At 42.0% G+C, this 27,544-nt stretch overlaps 1 protein-coding gene across 2 annotated transcripts in view; it reads left to right on the top strand.

Moving 5' to 3' along the window:
• MARCHF8 (membrane associated ring-CH-type finger 8) overlaps positions 1-22,078 on the top strand; it is an 88,952-nt gene extending 66,874 nt beyond the window's left edge. Inside the window, exons 4-8 of one of the 2 annotated variants that reach the window (XM_041415458.1) lie at positions 7,701-7,780; positions 8,094-8,939; positions 10,855-11,035; positions 13,886-14,033; positions 16,535-22,078. In XM_041415458.1, coding sequence (XP_041271392.1) covers positions 7,701-7,780; positions 8,094-8,939; positions 10,855-11,035; positions 13,886-14,033; positions 16,535-16,839 — 1,560 coding nt within the window. In that variant the 3' untranslated portion in view covers positions 16,840-22,078. The remainder of the gene's footprint in view (positions 1-7,700; positions 7,781-8,093; positions 8,940-10,854; positions 11,036-13,885; positions 14,034-16,534) is intronic. The other variant, XM_041415459.1, reaches the window with a different exon arrangement.
• The last annotated feature ends 5,466 nt before the right edge of the window (positions 22,079-27,544 follow it).

Below are 27,544 nucleotides of genomic sequence, written 5' to 3'. Positions count from 1 at the left end.
GGGAGTTTTAATAGGAAAGGGCCCATTTTTTAATTCAGAATACCATAGCAACCTGGCCAATAAGGCAGATTGGGTACACATTTCAAGTATGGAAATGTTTGGCTGCCTGTATAGCCCTTTCTGAAATTCACAGGACTTGTTGATCCAACACCATTTTAAGAAGAGCTTTTTAACCAAAATTGCGTTAAATCAATTACATGCTTCATATCCAGATGTGTTGAAAATGTCTGTGTGTGTGTGTACAGAAGTAATGGTCATGCTTTCTGCATGACTATTTCAGCCATTGTTTTTCCAAAAAAATCTAGCTTACAGCACAGCAACATAGCAAATCTGCTACAAATTCTTGGCATTGGCACTTGAATCAAAGCCTTACTGGTGCTGATATGTCATTATGAACCCGCTGTGATTATTACTCTGTATCTTTCCACTGCTCTCAGTTGCACAGTGCAATTTGAGTGGAAAGGATTGAGTCAGAACTCAGCCTTTAGCCAAGAGAGGATGCTGTGTTACTTATTGTGATCAAGGAAAGCAGTGCCCATGGGCTTAAAGTGATCGGGGAGGGAGGTAGACAGATGGTGCTATTGAAAATGTAATCAGCTGGTAGAGGTAGCAGGACCTCTCTGAATGTAGACCCCCGGTGTCGGGGCCAGGTGGAGCTGCCCCTTGGGAGAAAGGGGCAAAAAGGCAATTCTCCAAGAGGCAGATGCTAAGAGAGGCAGAAGAGATGCTAGTACATGTGGCCAAGCCAAGGAAAAGCAATCACCTGAATACTTGGCTAGGGATGAGGCCAGAAAGCAGAAAAAGGAGCAGGGAATAAGATGAAGGAGGATCTTCATATGGTGTCATTAGGCTGTGTGCAGTATGTTGCACACTGGGGGATGTGGCATTGCTCCAGGCCCTGCTTTGCTTTTTTGATATATATATTTTGAACACTCCTTTTAAATCTGCTACATGCAAAACATGGAAATTTCTGAAATCTTTTATATTTATTTTGAAATTAAAAAAAAACAAAAACAAAAAAAAAAAAAACAAAAACCAAAACAAACAAAAAAACCCCCATTGAATGCAGATTTAATTGATTTAGTCATAAGACTTGAACATAGCCCATTTTCCCCAACTTACCCTGTTCAGACACATAAACAGCACTGATGCTGATTGAAACAGCCCCAGTTGGCACAAGGGAATACAGCCCAGATCCACATCTCAGCTGTTTACCGTAAGCCAGCATTTTTTCCAAGCAGCCACTGATTGCTGTGAAGTGCCGTCATCATTCAAGCCCTACAGAGAAATAATTAAGCTTTATAGAAGCTTCGCCCTCTAAATATAAAAGAAATTGACCCTAACACACAGCTAGTCACTGGGAGCGGCTAAAAGTGGGATTTTCACAGTAGTGGTAATTCATGCCCTCAGTTCATAGATAAAGGAATTGTGCTTACAAGCAGATGAAATGAGGTCACTTAAAGTTATTCTCAAATGAGTGGTATTGTTTACCTATAAAGTATCTGATATATCCTGAAACTGATGGTGTGATGTCTGGACATACCTTCAGGTCATCTGTGTGGTGTTCTTGTCCTCTGATTGCTTTGGAAGGTTGATTCTAATGTCTTATTTTCACAGCCCTCCAAGGGATAAACTTTTAAAATGCTAACACTGGGATCACAGCAAAGGAATCAAAAGTGAGCTCCTTAAAAAATGTAAATGCTTTGTCTTTTCTGAAGGCCTGTATAGTTTTATCTTTTGAGCAGAAGCATGCTGTAAAGTATTAGATTATTCTTAGGCTGAATAGCAACCAGTGCAGACACAAAGTGGTGGCCTAAGCTTGCTATGAAATTTAAAATCCATTTAGGCTGTTCATCAGCTTGGAACAGATTTAGAAAAGCATATGAATACACACGTCCACTGTTGCCTGAAGCTTTAATGGATTCACTGAAGATTTGTCTGTAGAAAAGTAGTCCAGGTTTTTCAGTTGCAGAACTTAGCTATCCTGCAGTCCCTCAGATGACCAAAGCTTACTGAAAAAACTGTTTCTCACAGGTGCTCTGCTCAGGTTTGTGAGCCTGGGGGTAGGGAAATACGAGTTGCGTAAAAAAACTCTTCTACTGAGTTACTCGGGAAGGGAAAGACATGAAAAATTGTATAGTGTGAAGATGAAAGTATACTCTTTCACTAGGTACAAGAGCAAGTAATCTCATGCTGGAGCACAGTGCAGTCATGTTTGTAAGGAATGTGATAGTCTCCCTGTGCTGTGATAAATTCCCTCTCCTGGGGCTGGATTCTTTCTACATAAAGGTATGAGAGCACCCCATTAAGGAGGAACCTGCAGAGGTTTCCTTTCCTCTTTTATTCCCTCAGTACATTCAAGGTATTTAGAGGAAGATTTTTAAAGACAAAAAGCCATATATGCTTTTTTTCTTCTCCCTGCAGATCCTGTGCAGTTGTTACTGGGTTTAGTCAACATTAGCCCTGTGCTATAGGCAGGTTGTATTATTCTTGGGGAGATTTTGAAGGGATAAATAGAATCTTTCTCTATAATCTTTAGCTCTGGAATCTCTAGAGAAAAGTTCCTGACACAATCCTCCTTTAGCTTTCTTTAGAAATAATAAGGGAAAGCTGACTTCAGCTTTGCTTTTAGTTGCTAGACATAGTTTTAATTATAGTCATATACATTATATAAAGTATGGAAGAAAGTTCTTCTAGCAGCTGACTGCTGGTTCCTATCAAATTGTTGCCAAAATTACATGGTGGAGTTGATTGGCCTGAAATTTTCAGATGCCTCTTTCCCATATCTGCAGTTTTTTAACCACTCTCCATTTTAATAATTAATCTTAACCCTCTCTAAAGACACTTGATTTTAATATGCTCTGGAAATCAATATGGCATGAATCTGGTTGTGAGAACTTACTGGAGAATATCAGAAGTTGCTGATGGTTGATCCTGCCATGTTGGTACAAAAGCTTTCAAAACCAGCCTGTCAGTAGGGCTGTCACATCCCCTGTCTGCGCGTCACATCCCCCAGTCTGTCCATAGGTGGCTTGTTCTGCCTATCTCAGGTGTCAGGTTTGTCCACTTTGGTCTCCTTGCACTGCCTTGGTGTGCTGGCACTGCTGGAGGCCTGCTTTGGCATCTGCTCCACAGATGAACTTCAGAGACTCTGGAACTGCAGTGCACTTTAGCAGGAGCCGTCAGCCAGCGCATACATGGAGCACAGTACTTGCTGAAAGCACTCAAGAGCACATAAAATAAAGCAAGCCCGTAATCAAAATGCCAGGTTGAAATTTGGTTTGTGGAGTGTTTCGCCCTTGCTCTATTGCTAAATTTGTATTGGCCTGAAGCTCCCTGTTCTGAAGTTTCTCCTAATAAAAGACTTAAAATTGAGCTTCTTTTCACTCTTTGTCTGCACAAAAGAGAGTTGTGTTCTATTATTAAATGTCCATAGTTATTCATATGTTTGTTCCAGATCCTTAGCAGAAACTTCTAGATGTTTTTGTAGCACAAGTAGTAGTGTCACAGTATTATTCCTAATCATGTGGCACCTAGAAATGACAAAGTTTGCATGTTGGGGGGAAAACCTTTGTTTGATTTCTTTAGACTTCCAATCAGTTGAAAAATTCTGCAGGAGTTGTTTCTAATTTTTTACCTTTAATTAATAATTTAATTCAAGTTTTTAGGATGTGACAGGCCCTGTTCTTTAAAATGAGATGTAATTGCTGCTACTGAAGTGCAGCCCAGAGTGAGACAACAGCAACTATATGCAGAAGTGTCATCTCAGATAAGCAGGATATCTTGACATATACCCAAGCCATTGGCATGTTCGCTATGGCTCACTTCAAAGATGCCTTATTTTCTTAGGCAGGTTGGGGTTTTTGGGTTTTGGTGTGCAGCATGTAATCAAAGGTATGTAATAAGAAAAGGCTGAGTTCTTGAGTTCTCTTAGCAATAGATAACACTGTTCATGTGGGGGCAGAATGAGAACATATATGTGTATATATGTATGGGCACCTGCATATATGCATATTAAAAAATGTATATGCTCCTGCTGGCAACTCTTCAGAGAACTGCAGGAATCCCAGGAATTGTTACCTTCAAAATTGCTGTGATTGTCAGAGTACCAGTGCAGAAGGCCGTGCTGTGACCTCAGTGAATTGCATTAGATAGGAATGTCAATATACACAATTAACTAACTATTGACCTTTAGTACTGAGCTATTTTAGGCAACCAGTCAGGCTGTACAGAGTAACTCTCAAGCACATGGCTCCAAGGCTTGTCACTGGAGGTGATGTTCCTCCATGTGAAGGGCATGACAATCCACAGAGTTTCAGCAAGTGATTATGGGGTTAGAAGGGTCAAATTCAAGCTGTCAAGGATTAGGCTACATGTCACATATGAACATGGCAGAAACCTCCTATGAGAAGGAGTGCAAAACCAACTGCTGCTATTGATACCATTACAAATACCAGTCTGGCCAAAGGTGCTGCTACCTGGGAGGCTGCTGCTGGGGCAGTAAGGGTGGTGTGTACCAGAAGCTACAGAGTGGAGAAGGCTTTGGCTGCTTATTTTCCCAGCCTCGTCAGAGCTGAGCTGTGTGTGGGAGCAGCGTTAGAGCTTCAAGGTAGCTGGACCCGCCTTTTTCATTCACCCATCACCGCCTCTTCTTCACCGTGTTCTGTCCCGAGGCTGCCTGTATTTCTTCTCTTCTGTGGCAGCAGTGATGTGTAACCCTGCTTCTAGGTGTGGCAGAACTTGGTACTTAGGCTTTGGGCAGCAGCTTGCATTTTACTGTTCTCTTGTCAGGGAGTTGTGCTTCACTGTCAGAGACTCATTGCTGTCACTGACTCGTGTTCCTAGGGAAGTAACTGGCATTAAAGCAATGGTTTGTTTTACCTCACCTCACTATCCTACTCTGAGTTGCAGTGCACCTCTGTAAGTTTCATGAGCAAAAAGCATGGGACAAAAGGAGGACAGACTGAGTGACTGGAGGCTCATTGAACCATGGCTTTCGGTGGTAGCCACAGCTTGTTTGAACCAAGGGTGGTGCATGACTTCCTCCAGTGATTTGTTGTTACTTTTTGCGGTGCATATCCAAGTGTGTTAATTTCTGTTCATAGTTTGGTTGCACTTTCATTATGCATGAAAAAAGAGAAAAGTGTCTTTTCTTCTGAAGCAGAAAGATGGGGGGGGAAAGGAAATGTGCCTCAGATGCTGAGTTTCTGTAAGCCACTCTGAACAGTACTGGCATCTAGAAACAGAATACTAAGCTTGAAATGCAAATGAAATTCCACGATTTCTTTTTTGTCCCAGGCTTTTGATTTCCCAAGTGGCAAGACTCTTGGTAGCAGACAATTGGATCAAGAAACCAGTAACATGGTTCTGGAAGGGAAATTTTGTATCATTGATTCTAGTCATCTTCTATTAAACTGTCACATCATACATTCTACTGTCCTTTTTTGGAAAAGTTCATTGCTAAACTGAAGCAGCTGAGAGATTGCATTCATTCTTGGCAGGTTATCTTCTGTGATTTGCATAACATAAAACCTGAGACAGATTTATTAATTGATTTGTGACTTCACTTCCAACAATATACAGCTCTGTCTCCGTGGCAGAATGCAACTTGCTGTTTTACTGGTTTAATATTTTGTTTTTAGAAGATGCTCAATATGTCTTTTAAACTATTTCATTATTTTAGTTTTATTAATTTGCAGAGTGGAACAGTTTATCAGTAAATTAGTGTCAGATCTTTCATAAATTGTCAGACTTTGAGTTAAAAAAAAGTTACTGCACAAATCCTTTTAAAAGATAGGATATGAAGTCAAAGGGACCTGCTTTTAGGAGACGTTAAGCATCAAAGAGAGAACAAATTTCCACCAAGTACCTGAATTCACATCACTGCATGGTCAGAATCCTGTGTCATTAGCATGTGCAAGTGGTGTAAAATGTAAAGAACTATAGTTTCCTGGATAAAGCCAGTAATTGATCTTTGTCTTTAATTTGTTTTGTCACAGTCATTACATAGCTCAGTTTGCTTTCTGGCCCAAGGTTATTCTACTGGGATTTATTCTATACATGCACCCAGCTTTGGGTAAGATGGGAAGTAAATTACAGTGTCTTACTAAGGGTTAAGAGCTGTGTGTCTGAGTCTCGGCTGAGTCTTGTCTTTGATTCCTGCAGACCCAGCTGTAAATGGATACCTGTTTTTTCAGTGTCTGTGCACCTGAGGTCTTCTAATGTGAGGGCATATACATTGCTGTCTGTAGTGATGTTGACTAGAGAAATAAAACCTTAAAATATGAGTTCTGTGACAAGGAAGGTGATTGTTTTATCTGTATTTATAAAGGAGCATGGTTATGTATCTTCTCTCACAAAGAAATAAAGAGTATAGTGTGTGACAAGGAACCCTGGTTTGGTATGGCAGTATAAAAGCCTGTGGCAGCCTTGTTTAAATATACAGTAGGGGCTTTTAATAAGTTAAGTATAGAATTGACAAGTCCCAAGACAGATAGAGTGTGTGTTGCAGCATGATCAAAGCAGTGATAACTGCTGGTGTCTGAAGCTGAAGCACAGGGCTGGGCACAGCATGCTTCTGTGGTAGCACAGCTCTTGTCACCTGAGGTCTCCCTGGTCTGCTGTCTGCAGTTGCCTGGCCCAGGTCTCTGCTGGCACTGCTGGTTTCTGTGCAGCCCAGTATGGGGATGACATTTCTGTTGTTCTGCTGACTGCATTGTTCTTTCCTGGGTTTCAGGCTTTGCTGTGCAGATCAAAAGAGCTGTAAAGCTTTGTTTGAATTTCGAAGTGCAAACAGTGTTTTGCAGCCGTGGGTGAGCAGTGCAGCCTGTCCAGCAGCTGTGGAACATGGGAGACCCAGGTTTAAAGATTCTCTGTTATGAGGTTATTAATGCAGGTCTCCTCCCCACAAAAATCTCCAGGAAGAGTTGAGAAGTTTGTCAAAGTGATGTGCAGGGTTCAGCAGCAGAAGAGGTCTTTAATAACAGCCAGTAGAGTGACAGCTGAGACAATGCTCTTTCTTAGCACATTGAGTTCAGATTTGTCTATTATTTGCAACTTACAAATATGACTACTGCCACACCTTTTGTCCAATATGGATCTTCCAGGATGGAAGCTCAAGTAAGAGCAGGACGAAAGGCCTCAAAAAGTACACTAAGTACTCCAGGGAATGGTGTGGGTTGGCAGATGGTGCTCATGTGCATATACGAGTGAGGAATATAAGTCCTCAGGTTGCGTTTGAGTTACTGAGTTACTGCCAGTTCTGTTTTGTAAAGAAAACCCCAAGCCGCTAATCTGTTGCCATCATTGTTAGAGGAAGGATTAGCTATTACATGGTAGCTAAATTCCAACTAGTTTATACACACACTTCCATCTAATTATTCTAATTACTGTAGCATTGCTCATTTCCTGAGCTATTGTTCTGTGCAGTGTTTGACAGCTGGCAGGTTCCACTCCAGAGATGTCTGCAGTTGACCTTGGGGTAAAACATTTCTGTTCTGATCACTACTTCTCCAGGGATGAGACTCTGTGACCTTTCTCGCATTTAACAGTAAAGTCACTTTCTTACAACTAGCCCTTGAGTATCTGCTGTAGAGTGATATCTGACTCCATATGCTGTGTTTCACCCTGCAGGTGATTGCTCTGCATACTGACTCCTGACTTGAGGGTGTTTTTGTTTGTTTGTTTTAATTTCACTGCAGGCTGGAAGTCCAACCTCTGTCTCTGCCCCTCATAGCTTCTCTCGGACTTCTGTTACACCGTCCAACCAGGACATCTGCAGGTAAAGTGTGCCGTTTGCGTGGCTGCCGTGAGGCTCAGACGAGGTTCAAATTAAGGAAAAGCAAAACTGAAAAAGCATGTTTGTGGGGAAGTAAGCGATGAGGGGTTCCCACTTGAAGTATCCCATTTGTTTGACTCGACTGCTGTCTAACACTGCTTTGTTAAATCCTACTGACTGTTTGGCCCTGCTATGTTTGCCATTCCCACACTAGCTGTAATTCTCATTTCTTCACTTTTAATTATACATGTTCTCTTTTTTAATTGGGTTTTTTTTTTTTACTTTCTGTGCTTTTATTCCACTATTCTGCATGCAGTTCCAGTGCAGTGTTTTCTGAGTGTTGTCATCACAGTCCAGTGCAGTCTGCTGTTGTCTTGAAAAATCCACACTGCCCGAGCCCTCTGACACAAGGGGTCACTGTGACAGTAATCTGTCAGGACACGTTACATGCAGCAAAGAGAAACTCCCGTGGGCAGGATCGGGGCCAGGCACTCAGGTCTGCTAAGAATGTAAAGCCCACCCGCACCCTGAAATTCTCCAAGTCCCTCAATGACGTGGACCAGAAGGCGCAGAGCACCAGCGAGTGCTTTGATTATGTGGAACGAACACGCTCAGAAGGCAAACTGACCCTGAATCAAGAGCAGTGTTTAAGGATTAACAAATTTCATCTTAAAGAGAGGAAACCGCTGAATCTCAGGCCTCTTTCTTTTAGCAATTCTAAGCACTCCTATATCCCTTCCCTTTCCAACTACTCAAGTGCATCGGGAGGAGCAGAGAACCACAGCGCTGTACATATCCCCCTGCTGGAGGACAAGGTGGACCATGACTCCTCAAGGAGCAAAAAACTGTTGCGTTACCTTTTTTCCTTCTCCCACACCTCCAGCATCAGCAGCCTGCATAAATTTCACGAACTGGAGAGCTATTCCAGTCACTTCCAAGCTGACAAATCCTCCAGCATGCTGGTGGAAAGCACAGACTTCTGCTCTGATGATATGGGAGATGATGACGTCTTTGAGGACAGCACCTCAGTGAAACTCAAACCAAAAGAGCAGCGGGCACCACTCTGTTCAGTTGAGAAGGACAGTGACCTTGACTGCCCTTCCCCCCTCTCAGAAAAGTTGCCCCCTCTGTCCCCTGTGTCCACATCGGGGGATACCTGCAGGTTGGTTTACCAGAGAACCACCTACCTTTTTAACCCTCCCATGTGCAGTGGTGACTGTTCTGCTTTCCCCTGCCTTTGTGCTGTTCCTGTCTGTTCTTTTACCTTGCTAATACACTATATATGATTTGGAGCATGCAGCCTTCTCTCTGCTGTCCTGCACCCCTCTGATGCACTTAACAAGGCTACTAAGCAAAATAACTTCTTTGGAGTCAAATTCTCCTAAAATTTATTTCAGGTTTGGGGTTCTGAGATATTTTATCAGTGCCCAAACTGGGAATACTATGAGAGACACAGCTACGCATCATAACAGTTAAGCTGGACATGTCTTAGCTTTTAATAAGCCGTGTGTTGTCCTGACAGCACTGCTAGTTTGGTCAGAGCAGGGGGAATCGGGAGGAAAACAGACTGCTTGAAAATTGCTTGTGAGATCAGGTCAATATAGCTTTAGATTTTTTTTTTCCCCTCTCAGTTTGTATGCCACCACACTTTGTTATTTGTTACAGGCTTCCTGGTTGTCTTGGTCAAAGGGTATCTGAGCGCTGGCTGTTAGTGGTAGGCCTGTGTGATGTCCATAGTGTGAGGTTCAAAAATTATGGATGTCCTTGTTCCAGCTACAGAGAATTAATCATGTGCACAGGTGTCAGGACCAACAAGATCTGGACTGTCTTCACAGTGACTTGTCTGCTGGTCTGCCCTGTCCCACATCAGAAATGTGCTCGAGGAGCAAGAGTCATCAAGTCAGGAGCAAATGTTTAATCCTTCTACCTAGCATTTTATTGTCCTAGTCTTTCACCTCCGTAACAGCACTTCCTAAAGCTGCCTTTGTTATTACTTCCCAATATTATTTGGTTTCCCCCCTCATTACCACCATATCTAGTTCTGTACTGGCTTACCATTAAGATGCTGTTGTAATCCACCCACGCCTTCATTTCCACTTGGCAGCTATCAGCAAGGTCACAAGAGGCAAGATGCTACACATCAGTATGAGATTTCAGTAATAGACAGGGATGGCAGCAGGCCAGAATGTACTTCACATATGCTTAGTAACTTGTATTCATTCCCTGAGCTCCTCACCATCCCCCTTTCAATTCATGACCTCTTCCACATGGTTAGAAGGACTTCACAATGCTTGATACTACCCAGGGGTTGTGTATAAATTGAATCTGGAAATCAAATGTCAGCAGCTGGTAGTAACTCTTTATCAGAGGTCTTTGCTGTTTGCACAGTTAGACTGTGAGAAGAATAGGGAATTTTGCAGAGCTGATGCTTCCTTAACAACTCTTGCTAAGTCAGATATGGAGAAGCAAAGCCATTTAGAGTAAGTGTGTTTTGGTGTTCTGATTCAGTGCTGTAGTTTTGCATTGTGAATCTGTCTCTTAGGAATTTGCATTGGAATTAATCACTTGTGTAAAATCCAGGCTGTCTAAATTAGTTGTTCATGGTCCTGGGATGGACTGTTTCACCATTGGTATTGGAATTTTGTTTTATCTTCTATTTCAGATGGTAGTACATGAGTAGCTGTACCTCTCTGTGCATTTTTTGTCTGGGGAAGTGCTGTCTGATCTGTTTAAATGCTATTTGCAGTTAAGTGCTATTGGTGTGGGTGAAACCTTGTCATTTCTTGATCTGTTTTTTTCTTTCAGGTAGTGCATTTCTGTCAGGCTCTATATGTGTGCATCATCTGTGAGAAAGCACTGTCTAGTTATCTGTGTCTGTGCTTATTATTTTGTGCCTGTGTATGTGCTTGTGCAGCAATTGAGTTGTTTAGTTTTAGCTCTTTGTGGAACACATTCCTTTGATTTATGTGTCTCGGGATCCTCCGTGAACATCCATGTGTGATCATAGATATTACATGGCTCTTCCACATCCTTTCTGCTTCCTTTTCTCCTAATGAGCAGCTTTGCTTCTGATTCAGGATATGTCACTGTGAAGGAGATGATGAGAGCCCTTTGATTACCCCCTGTCACTGTACGGGAAGTCTTCACTTTGTGCACCAGGCCTGCCTGCAGCAATGGATCAAGAGCTCGGATACGCGATGCTGTGAGCTGTGCAAGTATGAGTTCATCATGGAGACAAAACTGAAGCCTTTGAGAAAGGTAGGCACAGGACCTGCTTCCCCGGGAGCATGCTTTGTTAAACAGAGATCCACTCTGGAACAGGCTGTGCCCACGAGCCTGCAGCACCCACCGTGTATTTATTAATGGTTTTGTGGCTCCTTAGTAAGTCTGGCCAGTCTTGTATAGGTACAAAAGGATTTGAATTAACACCCTGGCAAATTCAACATCACAGGAATTCAGCTCTGATAAGAGCTGTTACAGCCCAGCAGCTTTCTCTGTGTATATGTGTAAATATATAGATGTATGTGTGTGTGTGTGAATATATATATATATCCATGCAACAATCTGATTTTTTTCTTTAGATTTTACAGCACAAAACTCTACAGTTACCAGTATTTTTTTTTAATGGGGAGCTTTGTATTACTGGTAGCTGCTTTAGTTTGTGGCTCTCAGATCTGCATGGCTTTTAAGTTCTCTTCAAAATATGAGAATTTCACATTAAATTTACTTTAAATCACACTTCTTGGATGTAATTTAGTTAAAATTTGTAGCTTTTCTTTTCTCTTTAAAGGATCAAACTTAGTGAAAATAACACATTGTAAGTAGAAGGTGGTTCCCTGTTAAATGTGTTTTCATTTTTACCTTTACTTAGGCTGGGAATGACTAGAACCTGTATTTTTGTTTAATAGATAAGTATCTTTCATAAATCTGGTGACTTAAAGTATGGGTGCTTCTATCCTCATTTTTTTCTCCCACATCCTCTGAGCTTTCAGTGTCAGTTGTCCTGACATCAGGACTTTGAGATGGAAGTCACTCGTATTCTTAGCACAGACAAATCTTACCATATCTACCAAAGTGGAAGAGGTTAATAATGATAACCTCAGTCCGGAACTAGAATAAATGAGAAACATTAAATTCAGTTATGATGAGCCTAAATCATGTTGGATGAGAAGTTTGGACTGCAGCTGTCCAAAAACTGTTATGAGAACTTGTCCAAATCCTAGAAGTGACTTCTAACAGAAAATAGAGCAGATTTCAAAGACTTCTTAATTTTTCAGAGAGATGTACTGTCTGCAAAGTGTAGAGCTTAGCATGTCCAGTGGACAGTCTTTTTCTTATGACTGTGGTGAATCATTGCCTTCTAAAAATGCAGATTTTGGCTTTGTAGCCCCTTGGCACAGAGTGTAGTTGTTTCTGAGCTGCAGTATTGTTCATCATAAGCTTTGTTGTCTGCACAGGCAATACTTTGCACAGCCCAGCCATAGGACAGGAAAAAGATTATTCTAAAGAATCCAAAGAAGAGTTGCTATAGTTTTCTGTTGACTGCTGGCTTTTTTCTGTGCTCACTCTGCCTGAAGTGGGTGGTGAACATTTTCTGAATATTTGTGCCCTGTGGCGGAAAAAAAAATGTTGTGCACCTTCAGAAATGAGTCACTCAACATCATTAGTTATATCTGAACAGGTCATCTGTGGGAAGCAGACAAGTTGCCAGAAGGTAGGGATAGAGCCATAAATAGAAGGAGTTTGCCTTTCAAATACATACAAAGAGTCCTTTTAGAAGTTCAGCCACAGCAACAAAATAAGATGCCTCTGTATCTTCGACTCAGCCTTTATGGTAGCCTTTAAGTCAGGAGAAAATAGCCTGGAACTGGTGAACATGATCGTGAAGGGACAAATAATAGGGCTTCTCCTTTTCTGTAGGGTAGAAATGGAATTAAACTTCCTTGGCATCTTAAGGTTGTATTGCAGAATTGGGCTGTTCAAACACTAATTTATTAAGGGAAGAGAGTGAGAACAAAATGTGTCATGGCTCAAATGAAGAAAAGGGCAGACAAGAGAGAGATGCTTAATTTGAGAATTTCAATGGAAAACAAGAGACTTTAAATCTAAATTTTCTCCTGGTGTTTTTTTTGGTTTTTTTGTTTTGTTTTTTTTTTTTGCGGGGGGGGTTGTTTGTTTGGGTTTTTTTTTTTTTTTTTTTTTTTTTTTTTTTTTTTTTTTGTTGTTGTTGTTGTTGTTTGTTTTAACAATATTTGAAAAGTCCAGAACTGCTGACTGTTTTAAGTGGGAAATGTCACATGCTGTGTCATCAGAATAATACAGCAGGGACCTACAGATTTGAGTTTCCTCTCTGGGCTAGTGTGCAATTTGCAGAATATTTTCTGTTTTGCTTTTCAGTCATCTCTCTTGAAGCAGTGAGGTGGTGCAAGCTGGTTTTGTGACTGTGGAGCCAGCAGTTCACAGGAGATATTGTCCAGCAGAGCCCAAGCTGTGGAACAGAAAAGAGAACTGTAAATTAGTCAAAGCACAGGTCCTCCTGGCTCTGTAAAAGCATTTGCAAATAGATTTAACATGGTTGCTTTTTAGCAAAATAATTTGATTAATTTGTACTTTCTATCAAAATGCAACACCTTTTTATAGAAGCAAAAGCAAATTTCTATTTAAAATACAACGATGCAAAGGGAATGTTTTGTCCAATCTTTTTTCTAAAATGATTGAAAAATACAGCTTTTTAGTACAAGAAGCCTAGCATGTCATTCCTGGAAGTACTCGATTATTTTGCCAAGTTGAGGTTTGGATGCCCACATAACTAGAAATGTGGCTTGGGCTGACACAGAGTATGTGTCTGTTGGCAGCACAGAGATGATCACAAAGTCTCTGTCATGTTTCAACCATTCTCATTTTTGTGGCAGTGGAAGCAATAATTCAACATAATGAATGATTTCATGCTGTGACCAAAGCAATGATGCCATCTGACTTCTGGAATCCTTGTTAGAAGGAAACTGGTCTCCTGCCTGGGTTTTGTTCTTATCAATGTTATCTTTTCATGCTATCTAGTAACTACAATAAACTCCTAATCTCTTGCTCTGGTTCCTGGTTTCTTGCCAGTGGGAGAAGCTGCAGATGACAGCCAGCGAGAGGAGGAAGATCATGTGCTCTGTAACATTCCATATCATTGCCATCACCTGCGTTGTGTGGTCTCTCTATGTCCTGATAGACAGGACTGCTGAGGAGATTAAACAAGGACAAACTACTGGTATGTTACTTGCTTGTCTTCCCAGTTATTCTCTTGGAATAATTCTTTACCCTGATTGCAGAGAGGATGTGGAACACAAGTGTTAAACTAGTCAGCTTTACCCTGGTGTTGGGTTGGTTTAAAAGCACAGTTCTAAAATTATTTTGTTAAATCGGTAAATTAGCCAGTGAATTAATCTGTGGGTACTTTTTAAATCTATTTCAGGTCAATTTAGTTTGCAGTTGTGAAATGCATGGATATGAGAGCTAATCAACTGTAGCCAGACACAAAGTTGCACTGCCTCAGCAAATTTAGGTCTAAATTTGTAGATAAGGATATAAGCATTTGTTTGCTGCTATGACTACCTTTAAAGTGGGCATAAGTGGAACTGTTTTTAAAAAGATAAGAAGAGGAACCTAAATTCAAATCTTTGAGGTAAATCAACAGGGTTTTCTTTCCATCCAGTCATCTGTGGGGTGGGTTAGTCATCAGTGAGAGCCATGTTAGGCTGGGAAAAGTTTTATGAGTGATTGCACTTGAAGCAGAAGAAGTTCAAGTTGAATATTAGGACTCCAATTTGCACAACTGAGATAAGATGCTTGCAGTCTTACCAAGGGCTGCCACCCCAGCAGTGGTACCTTAACTTCTTGAATAGAAGGTTTTCTTCAGTGTGTCAGCAGTAAAAGTACCAAGCTGAAATGTGTCTACACAGGTATGCTAGGCTGTGGATTGGCAGCTGTCACAAAACCGTTCCTCAGGCAGCCGAGCCGGAAGATGGGGTAGAACGGATGGAAGCTGTTAGAAGGCAAGCTGTCCTTGCTTGCAGAGCACTGCGTGCCAGCTAGACATGCAGGTGGAAAATGTTTTGCTGGTGATTGAACAGTGTCCTTCGGGGAGGTGGTTGAGCATTGATAAACCTGTAAATCCACAGAGCTGTTACATTCTCTTCAGAGCAGAATCATTTGAAATTAAAAAGTTGCCCTCTCATTTCTCATTTAGGCTATAGCTGCACTGCTCACTTCAGTCAGGAAGCTGCTTTCAGTGAAATCTCTTAGTTTCTGGTCCATCCAACCCCATTTCTTCCATGAACAATGAACATTATTGGCCTTTCAAAAGTGTAAGGTTTCCATATGATAATGAAAAGGATATGTTTTCAAAGCTTTATCATCTCCAGGTTATTTTTTCCTGGAAATATATTAGATGAACATAACTAGGAGGAATGATGTGAATATTTGGTATGTATTATAGTGCTTTCTTTCCTCCTTTCATTTGGATTCTAAATCCAGGGAGTGCTGTAATGAGCTGGGGGATGCAGGAAGTGTGTGTGGATATATATTCATGTCCACACAGGGGGAAGCTTGTGCTGTCAGTGTCTGCAGACAGCATCAGACAGCTCACCTTTGAGTCAGAGGGTCAGATATGAATCACAGGTGGGATTTCATCAGCAGTAGGGCTGCAATGCCCTTTGTATTTTGGGACTAAAATATTTTAATTCCTCCCTCACTGCCACACCAGGCCTGTGTCTTGGTTAAAACTTTGAAGAGTTGGAAAGATATGATTTTATTCTCTGAAAAACCTGATAATGGTTGATTCAGTGTAGTTTCATATCCATCTTGTGATGGCATTTATTTTAAAGAGGCTGGAGGAATACAGGACCTATGTAAGCAGAATATGTATAAATAGAATAGTTTTTTAATTTAAAAGTGGTTGATAGAAATGTAACAAGATCCACTGTCTAAATGTTCAAGCTAGACAAATTTAGGCAAAAAGTGATGGTAGTTTTTAAGGACAGAGGGTAAGCTTGGAATGCTTCAGCATCTCCAGCACTTGCAGTTTTGTATCAGAGGAGATGCTCTTGTTCAGATACAAGTTACTGAGTGTGATGAAGATAAAATTTTCCTCCTGTGCATAACAAACATGTCAAACTATATGGTAACAATCGTTCCTTTATGTCTCCATGTGCTGTGTGATCACAGAGTGGAACAGACTTGTTGGGTCACTGAGTTGAGTCTCTGCCATGGAGAGGAAACCATGCCATGGAATCCCTTTCATAATTTGATCCAGTCTTTGTTTAAAAACAGGTGTAAAAGGACCTAAGCGTATTACTTGTGGTTGCCTTGACTCTGTGACTGTACTGCATCAAGGCTCAGACACAGAAAATCAGTTGTTTTGTTTTTTTTCTCTAGTGGGGAAGAATATGATACGTGAAGCAGAAGTCTGTGTGTTTGACTTGAAGAGGAAAAGAAAAGCCAGACAGGAAAAATTGCAAAATAAGAATAGCTGACATGACCCAAAGTCTGTGGCAGTTTCCTTACAGTACATTTTTAAAAGATCCAGTTTAGTCTAGCTTAAGAAAGTTTGGCCATGTAAATTAAGCTACTTACATAAAGTTTGGAAACCCAACAAGACCTCTATATAAAAATACCCACCTGGAGAGGTGGTAGGATAATTTCCAGGGCTTGCTGTTTGACTGGCAGTTTCTGAGATTAATTTAATTCTTCTTTTTATTTTTTTACTTCCAGGTATTCTAGAGTGGCCATTTTGGACTAAGCTGGTAGTTGTGGCTATTGGTTTCACTGGAGGACTTCTGTTCATGTATGTACAATGCAAGGTGTACGTACAGCTGTGGAAGAGACTTAAAGCTTATAACCGAGTAATATATGTACAAAACTGTCCAGAAACTAGCAAAAAGAATATTTTTGAAAAACCTGCACTAATGGAGCCAAACTTCGAAAGTAAAGAAATGTTTGGGGTTCACCATTCAGACACAAACTCTTCACATTACACAGAGCCAGAAGACTGTGCTGCAGAAATCCTTCACGTCTAATTGCTAGGTGGAAGGGGTATTTCCACATGTCCTTGAAGATTTGAATATCATTGTTTACTGCAAACTGCTCTACCTTTTTAACATCAGCAAACAGCTGAGGGCTGGCGGATGAATTTTTTACATTTGTTTTCTTTGTTGGAATTTTTTTAAATCCCTTAGGCATATCTGTCAATGTCATTGTGGTTGCATACCTCTCAACATTTTGTGTCTCATACTGGCTGATCAAAGAGCCACAGGATATTGGGTAGAATGAGCCTTGGGTTTGGTATTAAGGAAGCCGCTAGCGAGCTGTCACCAACTTCATGGAGTCTGTTACATTAGAACATGATTCTTAAGTCATTCTGGAGGATGTGTAGTGTGGAGTTGGTTTGTTGGTCTGTTCTTTATGTGTGATGAAGGAGGTTGTCCCAGACAGTGAGAGAAATGAGAGGGAGTCTAATCTACCACTAACACTGCCACTAACATTGTGTCTCAAGCAGCAGGTGTAAAATTTTGCTTTACATATTGCAATGAGACTTACAAAGCATATAGCACTTTTAAAAATCTTTATTTTGTGATATGTATGTCAAATGAGAATGAAACTTGAAAGAATGTGTCATTTTTGAAACATTTCTTAATTCTTTACCCCATCTATTCTTCTGAAACATAAACCTCTTGCCTTATAAAAAAAATTTTAAATTTCAGCCTGTGATTTCCCACACACGCCCATATTATCTTACTAAACATAACACTAAAAAATTCTGTCTCTTTGGGTTTCCTTTGAGGAGCAATTTTCTTCAAAGGATATTGCATTTGTGACTTGTGTATGAGGAGTAGTGGATGTGTACAATGTTTGTTTTCAGTAGTTTCATTGTTCTGTTTTGGGGATTGGTTTTGATTTTTTTTCCCAACAGGTCAGACCATCAACACGCCTGTGCATATATTCCTGATGTAGCTTTCATTCCAAACCATTGGCAAAGGGTTTGTTGCTATATTGATAAAAATGTGAGCTGTTACAGAAAAAAGGAAGCTTAGTTAATACAGCTGAAACTGGTTTTCTTTCTTTAGTGCTGTGTCATGTGTGAAATACCCAAGAATTTGATGTTGTCAGAGGAGATGCTGACATACAAGTCTAGGAAGTAAATATCACATTAAGTGGATAAATTTAAAAATACCTGCTTGATGTGGTGCACTGTGTGGTCAGAGAATAGTATATATCTGTGCTTTTGAATTTGGGACTGGCTTTTTAATCAGTCAGCATTCATGCAAAGAGAGGGACAGCTTTAAAATCTGTTTGCAAGGCTTTTAGTTGCCCAAAGCCTAGGGTGTCTGCAGTTGATTTGTTTGTCCAGTCTGTTTCACTGCACCGCTGTCCAGCTTTAAGCCCTCATTTAACCAAAGTCTCAGTGTGACTAGAGCAGAAATGAAGCCCTATGAAGAGTCAGCACATGAGGCCTCTGCATTTGAAAGCTGACTTTCCCTATCTGAGCCTGTCTAAATCTCTGTCAAGTCAATGATGATAATATGGCTGGTCTTAGTAGGAGTTGCCTGGACTTCTCAGGTAAAAGTTTCTGTTTACTTGTTGAGATAGTGAACTAAATTCTTAGCTCTAGTTCAAGTTTCACTTAGTATTTTTGAAGTACAACTTTGGGTACATTCTTTTCATAGTAAAAGCAGCTGCTTTAAGACTTCTTAATATAACAGTAAGAGATCAGGGATTTTTTCCATAAAATGTAATATTAATTTATTTCTAAATCAATATTTTAATAGAAGGCAGAGAAGGGACTCTGGTAAGAGAACACTCATCCCAGTGGTTTCTAGAAGCTGTTAGAGGAAAAGCACGTGTGCCTCTGTCACTTCATGCTTGAAGCTAACTGTCTGTGATCTTCACGAACAACGTGGTACCTTGTTCTTGAGATGTGTTAAAACATCCAGACCTCTGGGCAGTCCTGGTAAAGCTGCACTGGCATGGATTTGTGTACTGTACTAGCTGTCAGGATGTCCTGTGCTTAGGTGATACAGGCAGACAAACCCTGCATACCCTGCTAGTATTGGGGCAGTCTTTGTGACCATACACATGCAGTTTGTTGCCTGTGTCTGCCATAATTCAAAGTGCAATTACTCAAGACCTTTTCTGAACTCTGCTGTGGATGATCCTCTTCTATTTCGAGAACCCAGATAATACACTGTCTCGTTTTGTTTTCTGTATTGTTCTGTGAAAGATTCACTAGATAAACTCAGGTGGGTTAAATATCAGGTCTTGCACACCTTCATGATGTCCTTCTGAAATGGGCAGGTGCACAGGCCTGCCTGTCTGTGAGATGCTCACGTTACAGCTGCGAGATGCACAGGGCCAGCTGCCGAGCGATGCTGTGCGCGGGCTCTTCCCGCCTGCGGCCGGCGGGAGAAGTGAAGATGGACGAGTCCTGGTGTGAAACCTGGCTGCTCTCCAGCTCACCTGAGCAGCTCTGGCATGAGCAGTGTTCTGACATGGCCAATACAGTGAAGATGGACAAGTCCTGGTGTGAAACCTGGCTGCTCTCCAGCTCACCTGAGCGGCTCTGGCGTGAGCAGTGTTCTGATATGGCCGATACAGCACACCACAACTTGATGGGTCTGCTTCAGTCACTGTTGTACATGATTCTGGGTGAAACCTTGCAAAATCTCATTCGGTATTTTGGAAGCTGCATGTGGAATGTGCCAGGTATTGTGGAGTATTCAGGGTACTGAAGGTTTTTGCTGTGCCCCTGAGTATCTTAACTTGTAAAGAAAAATCATCTCCAGCAGAATCACTTGGGGAAAAATACTTGTGAATGAAAATGTTTTAGCCAATGTTGCTGCTAACAATTCCCCATCCCAGTAGTTTTTTGGAATGAAAACTAAGGCCAATTATTTAAACTCTTTATACTGCTTAGGAATGCTCATACCAGGAAAGGCTGTAGAAGAGATCCATCTGTCAGGGGGTTTCATTTATGCTGGTGACACTTCTAATGCTGATTCTTGCTTGGTGTTGATGGTGGGCTTGTGGAGTTGCAGTTCTCTGCTTCTGCATGGTGCCATCAAATGTTTGAGAAGGCTGAATGGTGCTTTTTTCTTCTTTCTCCTCAAGAAGATACTGTTGACTTTTTTCAGCTTCCAGCTGTGAGGCACTGATGCCTGCTCAGGTGAGCTCTGTCCTTTCCATTCAGATTCAGTAAGGGGAACAATCACCCCCTGTTAGATCCGGCTTTCCAGTACTTCCTTCTGGCAGCTTTTGAAATGACTGAAATAGAAGCCTGGTCCTTGTACCTTGGCCAAAGTTAGCTTGGGTTACCATGAGACTTTCCTGAGACCAGAGTTTAAGTAGGAGGGAGCACAGGCTTAATGCCATCTACTACAGTCCCCTCCCTAGGTTGCCAGAGCCTTTTCTGATATGTTCAGTGCCCCAGGTAACTGACCCCATTCTACTGACAGCACTCCTGTCCAAACAGACACCATCTGGGCCAAGAAAATTCCCCTTCTGTGTCACATTTGATGAATCTGCCAGGTCATGAACATGCATGATGTTAGAAATATAGGTGTGTGCTGCAGGAGGTTGATCCTGTGTAAGAGCTGATGAGATACTAAATTCCTGTGGATTCTCAGGACTTTTTTCAACTGTAAGCCTCTGTTTTGGGAGTGAGAGTGGTGTTTCAAATGTGCTCCGAAGAGATGGCCAGACCCTGGGACAGCTCCCTCTGGCTGAGTGTCGCTGAGATTGGCTTTGCTTCAGCAAGGAGGCATTCAGTGAAGACTGAATGAGCCTGTGAAGGGTTAGAGAAGTACTGGGCTTCTGTGCTGTACCTGGGAGTTCCTGGCAAGCAGTTATAACTCTGTTCAAGCCATGCCTCTGTGAGTACTGATCAGAGCACGAGGCCCACTTGGTGCTGTAAGAAAAGGGGCTGCTTGGCCTGCCACTCATGGGAAACCTTGGAAGTGATGCATGGATGCCACCATGCACGGGAGCTGGTTGCTTCTGCCCTGTGTGTGGCAGAATATGTATCTATTGCAAAGTAGGAACCAGGTCCAAATTTCTCCTAAAGCTGACGTGTGTTAAGATACAGATTTCTGGTGTGGTCTGCTCTGGAGACTGGCCAGCAATGAAAATGGAGAGGTCAGCGACTCTGGGTTGGGTCCCTCTCAGATATGGGTTAAAAAGGGTAAATACAAAAGCAAGGGTATTGCTGGCTGGATTTCCTTAGTGTTGTATTAGATACACTAAGAAAAATTTTAAGTGGGACCTTTTATTTTGTGATTATTTTTTAGTTTTGAGATATTGCGGTGTCTGTATATTCCAATGAAGTACTGAAAGCACTTGTCTTTGTATAGAAGATAACTGTTTAAAAATTGCAGCTAATCTTGTATTTAGGTAAAACATTTGTAGATAGGTAATTGTATAATGTTGAAGAACTTTACACTGGCATGTGTTGTATAACGTTTATACAAGACACTTCATACTTCTGCAGAATTTTTTAGTTATTAAATTTCTAGTAACTTAATGTATAGTTTTGTATCCTTTCATGTATGTTCGTTTTCTCAGTATTACCACTTGCAGAATTATTTTTAGTTTCTTAAACTGTAATTGGTTATTTGTGTGTGATACACAGGGTTATTGACTGCAGCAATAAAGTGTTTCTATAAAAAAAAAAAAACAGAAAAACCCAAACCCCTTATAGTATCCATTTTGTTTGAAAAAGCATGGAGAGAAAAATTGAGGAAGATGATGATCGAAATACAGAATTTGATGGCTCTTCTGTGTAGCAGACCAGTGCAGAGTAGCATCCCATGACAATTTGATGATAAAATAATCCGTAATGGTCAAGGCACTGTAACCATCAGAATAATTGGGCAACTCCTTCGATGCAGGTGCTTTAGCCTCAAGTGCAGGAATCATGGGGAGAAGTTTCTGGCTTCTGCCATGCAAAAGTTGGAGAGAGGAGATTCCCATGGGCCTTAAAATCAGACCTTCTGGAATCAACACTGCATGGGGCATCAAATGCTTCATATCTGAAGTCAGCATTTTCACATACATCTGTGTAGAGGTGCAGAGCAGAAGATGATCATTGCTATGATTTTCCTCTAGGAAGAATATTCATTTTGTGTACAGAAGAGGAAATATTTAGCAGTTTCACTTCTAGCACCAGTAGGTCAAGGAAACTGCACGGCTGTGAGAGAACTTTGTTACAAATTCATACACACCAAAGAGCAAAGACTTGGAGAGTTGTGTCTGTAACAGACACAAGGGGGCTCAAAGAAAAACTTTTTATTTCTATTTAAGTAGTAATTAGTTTTTCATTTTCTTTTAGGTAAGGAAGGGAAGGAAATCTTAAATCTGCAACCCTGAAGAGGTGTCTTCCATGCAAAACAAGTCTCTGTCCTACATTCCCTTAGTAAAGAAAGTCTGGCTGTAGTAAATTAAGCTACTTACATAAAGTTTGGAAATCCAACAAGACCTCTACAAAAATACCCTCCTGGAGAGGTGGTAGGATAATTTCCAGGGCCTGCTGTTTGACTGGCAGTCTCTGAGATGAAAAGCTGATATATGGTTTAAGGAACAGAGCCCACAAAGCCATCTGGCTGCCAGTTAAAAAGTGTTCCTTGTCTTGGGCTCAGGCATCTCGAGTTAATTATAAATTAACTTACTTCCTCTTGTAAACCGTATTTTCATCTGAAAGAGTATTACTGTCACTGTGTGAAGTGTGTCCATCTCTGAGGCACAGAACAGCATTGGCTCAGCAGCATATGGCACAGCTGTGACTCCAGGAACAGGATTTTTCATCTGGTCCCCAGGAACTGGAGCTGGCTGGTGAGTAGTTACTGGCTGGCAGGAGCAGTATGCCTTGTCTCTTGGAGCAGGGCAGAAGGAGGCAGTTGGGAAGCAGAAAGGAAGCATTTTGCAAGGTCCATGGGTGCCCTGTGGAAGCCACAAAGGTATCAGAAGATGCAGCTCCAGCTGCTGATTCTGAAAACCAAGTCCTCTCTCAAAAGCATGGCTGCTGCCTGCACTGCTGCTCAGCCCCCTGCACTGCTAACCCTAACCCTAACCCACTTCCCACAGCCATTCTGTGGACCAGTCTCCTGTGAGCCACCCCTCCACTCCAGATTTCCCTATCCCCAGTGTGTTATCCACCTCATGCTGTGCTTGTCCTTCTCCTTTCAGGCTACTTGTGCAACCCAAATTTCCTTCCTCTTGCCCCCTTCCTCACTTGCCTCTGGGCCAGGCTGGCTGTGAGGGTTGTGCTAGGATGTACCGAATTGCAGACAATGTGTGCATTGATAGGAATGACCATAGAAGTACCCAAAAGCCACACTGCAAATAAAGGTCTATGTCCCCCTGTGATCCCAGTTCTTCCAGTAAATCCTCTAGGCTCCAGTGTCTGATGCGTAGGATGCTCTCTGACATTTTGGCATTGTGTTGTGTACCACAATACAGCAGAAGAGGATGATTTTTCACTGCCTTGGGATGGATATATAACATAAAATCAGGCAAGAATATCTCAATATAGAACAAGAACAGAACAGAGGAAATCTCAGTTTATCTTGGCTAGATGGAGGAAGGAGGCAGAGGAGGTTTTTTTTAAAAAAAACCCAGAAATCAGAAGAGCCCTGGACAAAGGAAATAGGAAGCAAATTCAGTACATTATGCAGGGTAGAATAATTAGAAATGTAATATTGCTTAGGCAGGGTCAAGTGATGGCAAATTTTAGGAACAGTCTTTAAAGTGCCTTCTAGGAAAAGGCAAGAGTATGTCAGAGGAACTGAGATCTGAAAATAGAGAGTAGACTTTGAGAGTATTAGGGAGATAAATGAAGTTGTGTTAAAGGCTTTAACATCAGAGGAGGGTTTGAAATAACTGAATAAAACACTAGAAGGCTGTACTGAGTGGGAGGGAGATCACCACTCAGGGTGTGCTCATTAAATCCTGAACCTTCAAGGAATCAGGCTTGCAGTTCCTAGCATTTTTAGACGTAGCTGAAACAAACCTCCCAGTCAATTTTGCTGGCACCGCCGTGCCGTGCTGGGTTGTTCTGATACTGTCTCAAAGGCCACCTGCAAACAAGGCAGGCCAAGCAGGCATAGGAGAATGCATCACTGTTAGAGCTGTAGGGTCTGGTGCTGGGACAGCAGGTTCCTTTGTCATGGGGAACAGTTATCCTTGTGGCTGGGAGAGGACAGGAAATGTCTTGGGCTGGTGACTTGATCCCAGCTGCGAGAGCACAGCTGTCCTGGGTAGTATGTCATACATCTTATCTGCTTTACTCCTGGGCATCCCAAAATAACTCTCCAAGTACCACTGTGCCCTTCCTACAGATAAACTGAGGTCTCTCTAGAGCCTGGCTTGCCACTTATTTTGCTCTCATGTTTACCTTCTTGCTTTGAAAGTGCTGTATTAAAAGAGAACCGATTCTAATAGTGGGATTATCTAAAACCAGTATTTCCTTATGCCAGCAAGCTGATGGTTTATTTTATCCCAAAACTGCTTTCGGGACCATCTTAAATTCATGGTCATATATAAGCTGTTGATGTACACCAGAGAAATCAGATGTAAATTAAATCAAGCCATTCCATTGAGCAGTGTTTTTGCAGCCCTGGACCAAATCAAGTTGTGGTAGAAGTTAGAGGTATTATTTCAAGGATTAATTTGAAACTGTCTGATGTTGCACGAGCCTCTCTCAGGACTCTACCTTTCCTTCTGGGCTTAGGAATTTTGCAGCAGTTTTCAGTCTCTCACTGCTGTTCTGATTTTGCAGTTGTCAAATGTGTGCAGCACAAAATGATACCTAAAGAGCAGCCACTAATGCAGCTGCATTCCTTGTGTTTGCCTTGTCTGTGGCTTAACGTGCCCCACGCCTTTGCTCTCCCCTCCTCTTTAGCAACGTTACTTGCACAGCCTTGAGCGATGGTTTGGGGAGGGGAAACCTGAAAACACATTGCTTTCTCTCTGCCTCCCTTCTCTCCTTAGGCGTAGCTGCACAGCTACATCTGCTGAGGAAGGAGAGGATCTGCACATTGAGGGGAAGTGATGAGGTCAGGCAGTTCCAGATCCCATGGTCCTCAGGGCTGAGGGAGGTCTCCTAACACCATTCATCCTGGGATGAAGGATCCAAGGAATACCAGTCCATAAAGAGAGTAGGAAGTCCATGGGGATAGAGAGACTGTCAGCCTCTTGCAACCTGGATGGTCCCTTGCAGAAGAGGTATAAAGATACCTTTTGTGTTGATACAGCAGCCCTGTTGGGGGTTGTGAGAGATTCAACTGGTGCCAGAATTGCCACTGTCTGGATGGCAGAGCAAGGACACCGTGCTGAGCTTTGCAACTCTAAGAGTTCCTTTCTGGGCACTGAGGTAGGACAGGCAGTTCTACAAACAAGGAGGGTTTTTTCTCCCCATTCTGGTGGATTAATATGCAATTAGCATCCATATGTTCTCAGCTATTAAGTTTATACCCCTTAGATTATTCATGTAGCTTAGAAATTTCTGTAGGCTTTGCTGCTCCTCTCTGTCATTTGTTAATTGCTGCATTGTATCATTCCTCCCTACTCCCAGTATTAACATATTTCAGGAGGGCCATCTGCCTACCCCAACTGCCTGTAAGCTCAGGAGGGCTGTAGCATACATGACGTCTTCCCAGAACAACCTTGTTTTTCACTGGCACTGCACGGAGGTAAAGAGGGACAGCAGCTGACTTCTGCTGTGAGCTTCCATGTAGTAAATCTGAGGGGTGTTTAGGCAAAGGGGAGCTGCGAGTAAGGAGCAGCAAAGTCTCTGGCAGAGTATTTGTGCCCTTGCAGGCAGCTGTCCTGCCCCACACTAACACTCAGCCAGACCAGGAATAGCAGCTGCTCGTGTTTTAAGGGCCTGGTTTCCCAGCTGCCTGTATGTGGCTGCACAGATCCTACTGCCTTAGTGAGACCCTCTCCAAAAGAGGAGCGAGGTGTTTGTGCACAGGTAGTGCAGGGAACAATTCCTGCCTCCCCAGGGAAAGGTTTGAGGGCGTGTAAGCCTGGGCTGGTGATGTGTGGATCTCCTTATGAGTGAGGTAATGTACTCTCTGGATAAAACAGTTGGGTTTGGTTTTTTTGTATCCTGCATTTTGTCTGACAGGATTTTGACAAAGTGTTTCAAATTATGCCAAAAGTAAAAATTATCAATAACCTTTTGAATGTGGACCTCATGTCAAAAGTGAGAAGTGCTAAAAGAACAGACTTAAAAAGAGACACAGCTGTGAAGAGGCTGGTGAGACACAACAAATGCATTCCTACAACTTTCCTGTACAGGACTGAGCTTATCTAGTATTTTTTAATGAGTTTGTAAGAGGAGTTGTAACATTATAGGGAGAGAGTCCTGGTCAATCTTTGTGCAGAAGGGCCTCAAACCGTGTGAAAACAGAGCTCATCCCTCCGGAGAATGGAATTGTGTTCTCATGCTGCATCAGAGCTGAAATGCAAAGAAACGTGGAAACCTGATCAAGATTTGAACCCCACTTTGTTCCATATTTGCAGTGAAAATGAAGGTGTCTAGAAAGAGGCCTTGAGTATGACAAATCTGTTTCTGAAGCACTTGATATGTTAGAAGGGTTTCAAATATCCTTCAGTGAAGGCTGTGAACCTAAATTTAGAAACTTTAGGGACTAACAGCTCTTGTGCAAAAATGAAACGGAACTATGAGTTCCTAGAAATCTTATGTGAAGGGAAGGGGAAAGCAAGGAAGATCTTACTGGGTTTATGTTGTGCTTCTGTGTGGAAACATTGTCCATGGAGGTGATCAGAGTGCAGTGGCAAGGATCCCTTGCTGCTTAAATCTCAGGAGGAGAAGTCAGATCTCCGGGCTGGGATTCTGCAACTGCCTCAGGTGGGTCATGCAACAGTTTGCCGTTTTGCACTTCTGTTTGTTATTTAAACTGTAGCAGCAGAGTAGAAATTAATGCTGAGTACTTTTAAATATTTTCTATGGCTATATATAAAAGCATGTCCTGAATGTGGGAGAGCCTTGAAATCTAAGTCACAATACAGAAAATGCTTGAGTTACTACTTGACCTGAAGAGACATAGGAGACCTTCCCTGACTCTTCAGGGTGAGCATAACCCAGTGTCTTCATGCCTCTGCAAAAGAAAAACAGGATCCCTTAAGGGCAGCACAGGCTGTTCCTGTTGTCCCCGTTGGTGTATAACCACAACATGTAAGTACCTTAAAACATAAGACAGGCTACAGCCTGTGTTGGGAAGCTGAAGCAGAGAACCCATAAGCAGATCTTGCTATGTGCTCAGCAGTCTGAGGGGCACAAGGCGCCTTGCAACTGGACTTGCCAGAACAGAAACAGGCACAGCCAGCAACAACTTCCAACTTTAGCTGGCTTTAATTGCTCACTTCCTCTGTATTTGAAGGTTGCTGCCTCACCTGTGGGTAGAGCGCCTCATACTGAAAGTGCTACCAAAGTATGATTTGATTAGTTACCATCATACACTAATTAATCCAGTAGAGAACCTCAGCTGTAACTGTACCACAAGTAAATTGCTCCCGAGGTGGTTTTGATTTAGGTTGTTATGCATATCTATCACTAAAGATTCACAAGAGCCAGAGACCAGCTAGGCCAAATGCCTGACCACAGAGAAATGAGGAGCTGGGTTTGATCACAGAGCAATGACGAAAGGACACAGATGTGCAAAAGTGCAGCCCAGCCCCTCTCAGCACAGTATCATGCAGCTGCTG

Source organism: Onychostruthus taczanowskii, unplaced genomic scaffold (genome assembly GCF_017590055.1).
Source record: "Onychostruthus taczanowskii isolate IOZ18803 unplaced genomic scaffold, ASM1759005v1 scaffold5, whole genome shotgun sequence".
In the NCBI taxonomy this organism is placed as follows: Eukaryota; Metazoa; Chordata; class Aves; order Passeriformes; family Passeridae; genus Onychostruthus; species Onychostruthus taczanowskii.
This window is presented reverse-complemented; position numbering and strand designations above follow the sequence as displayed.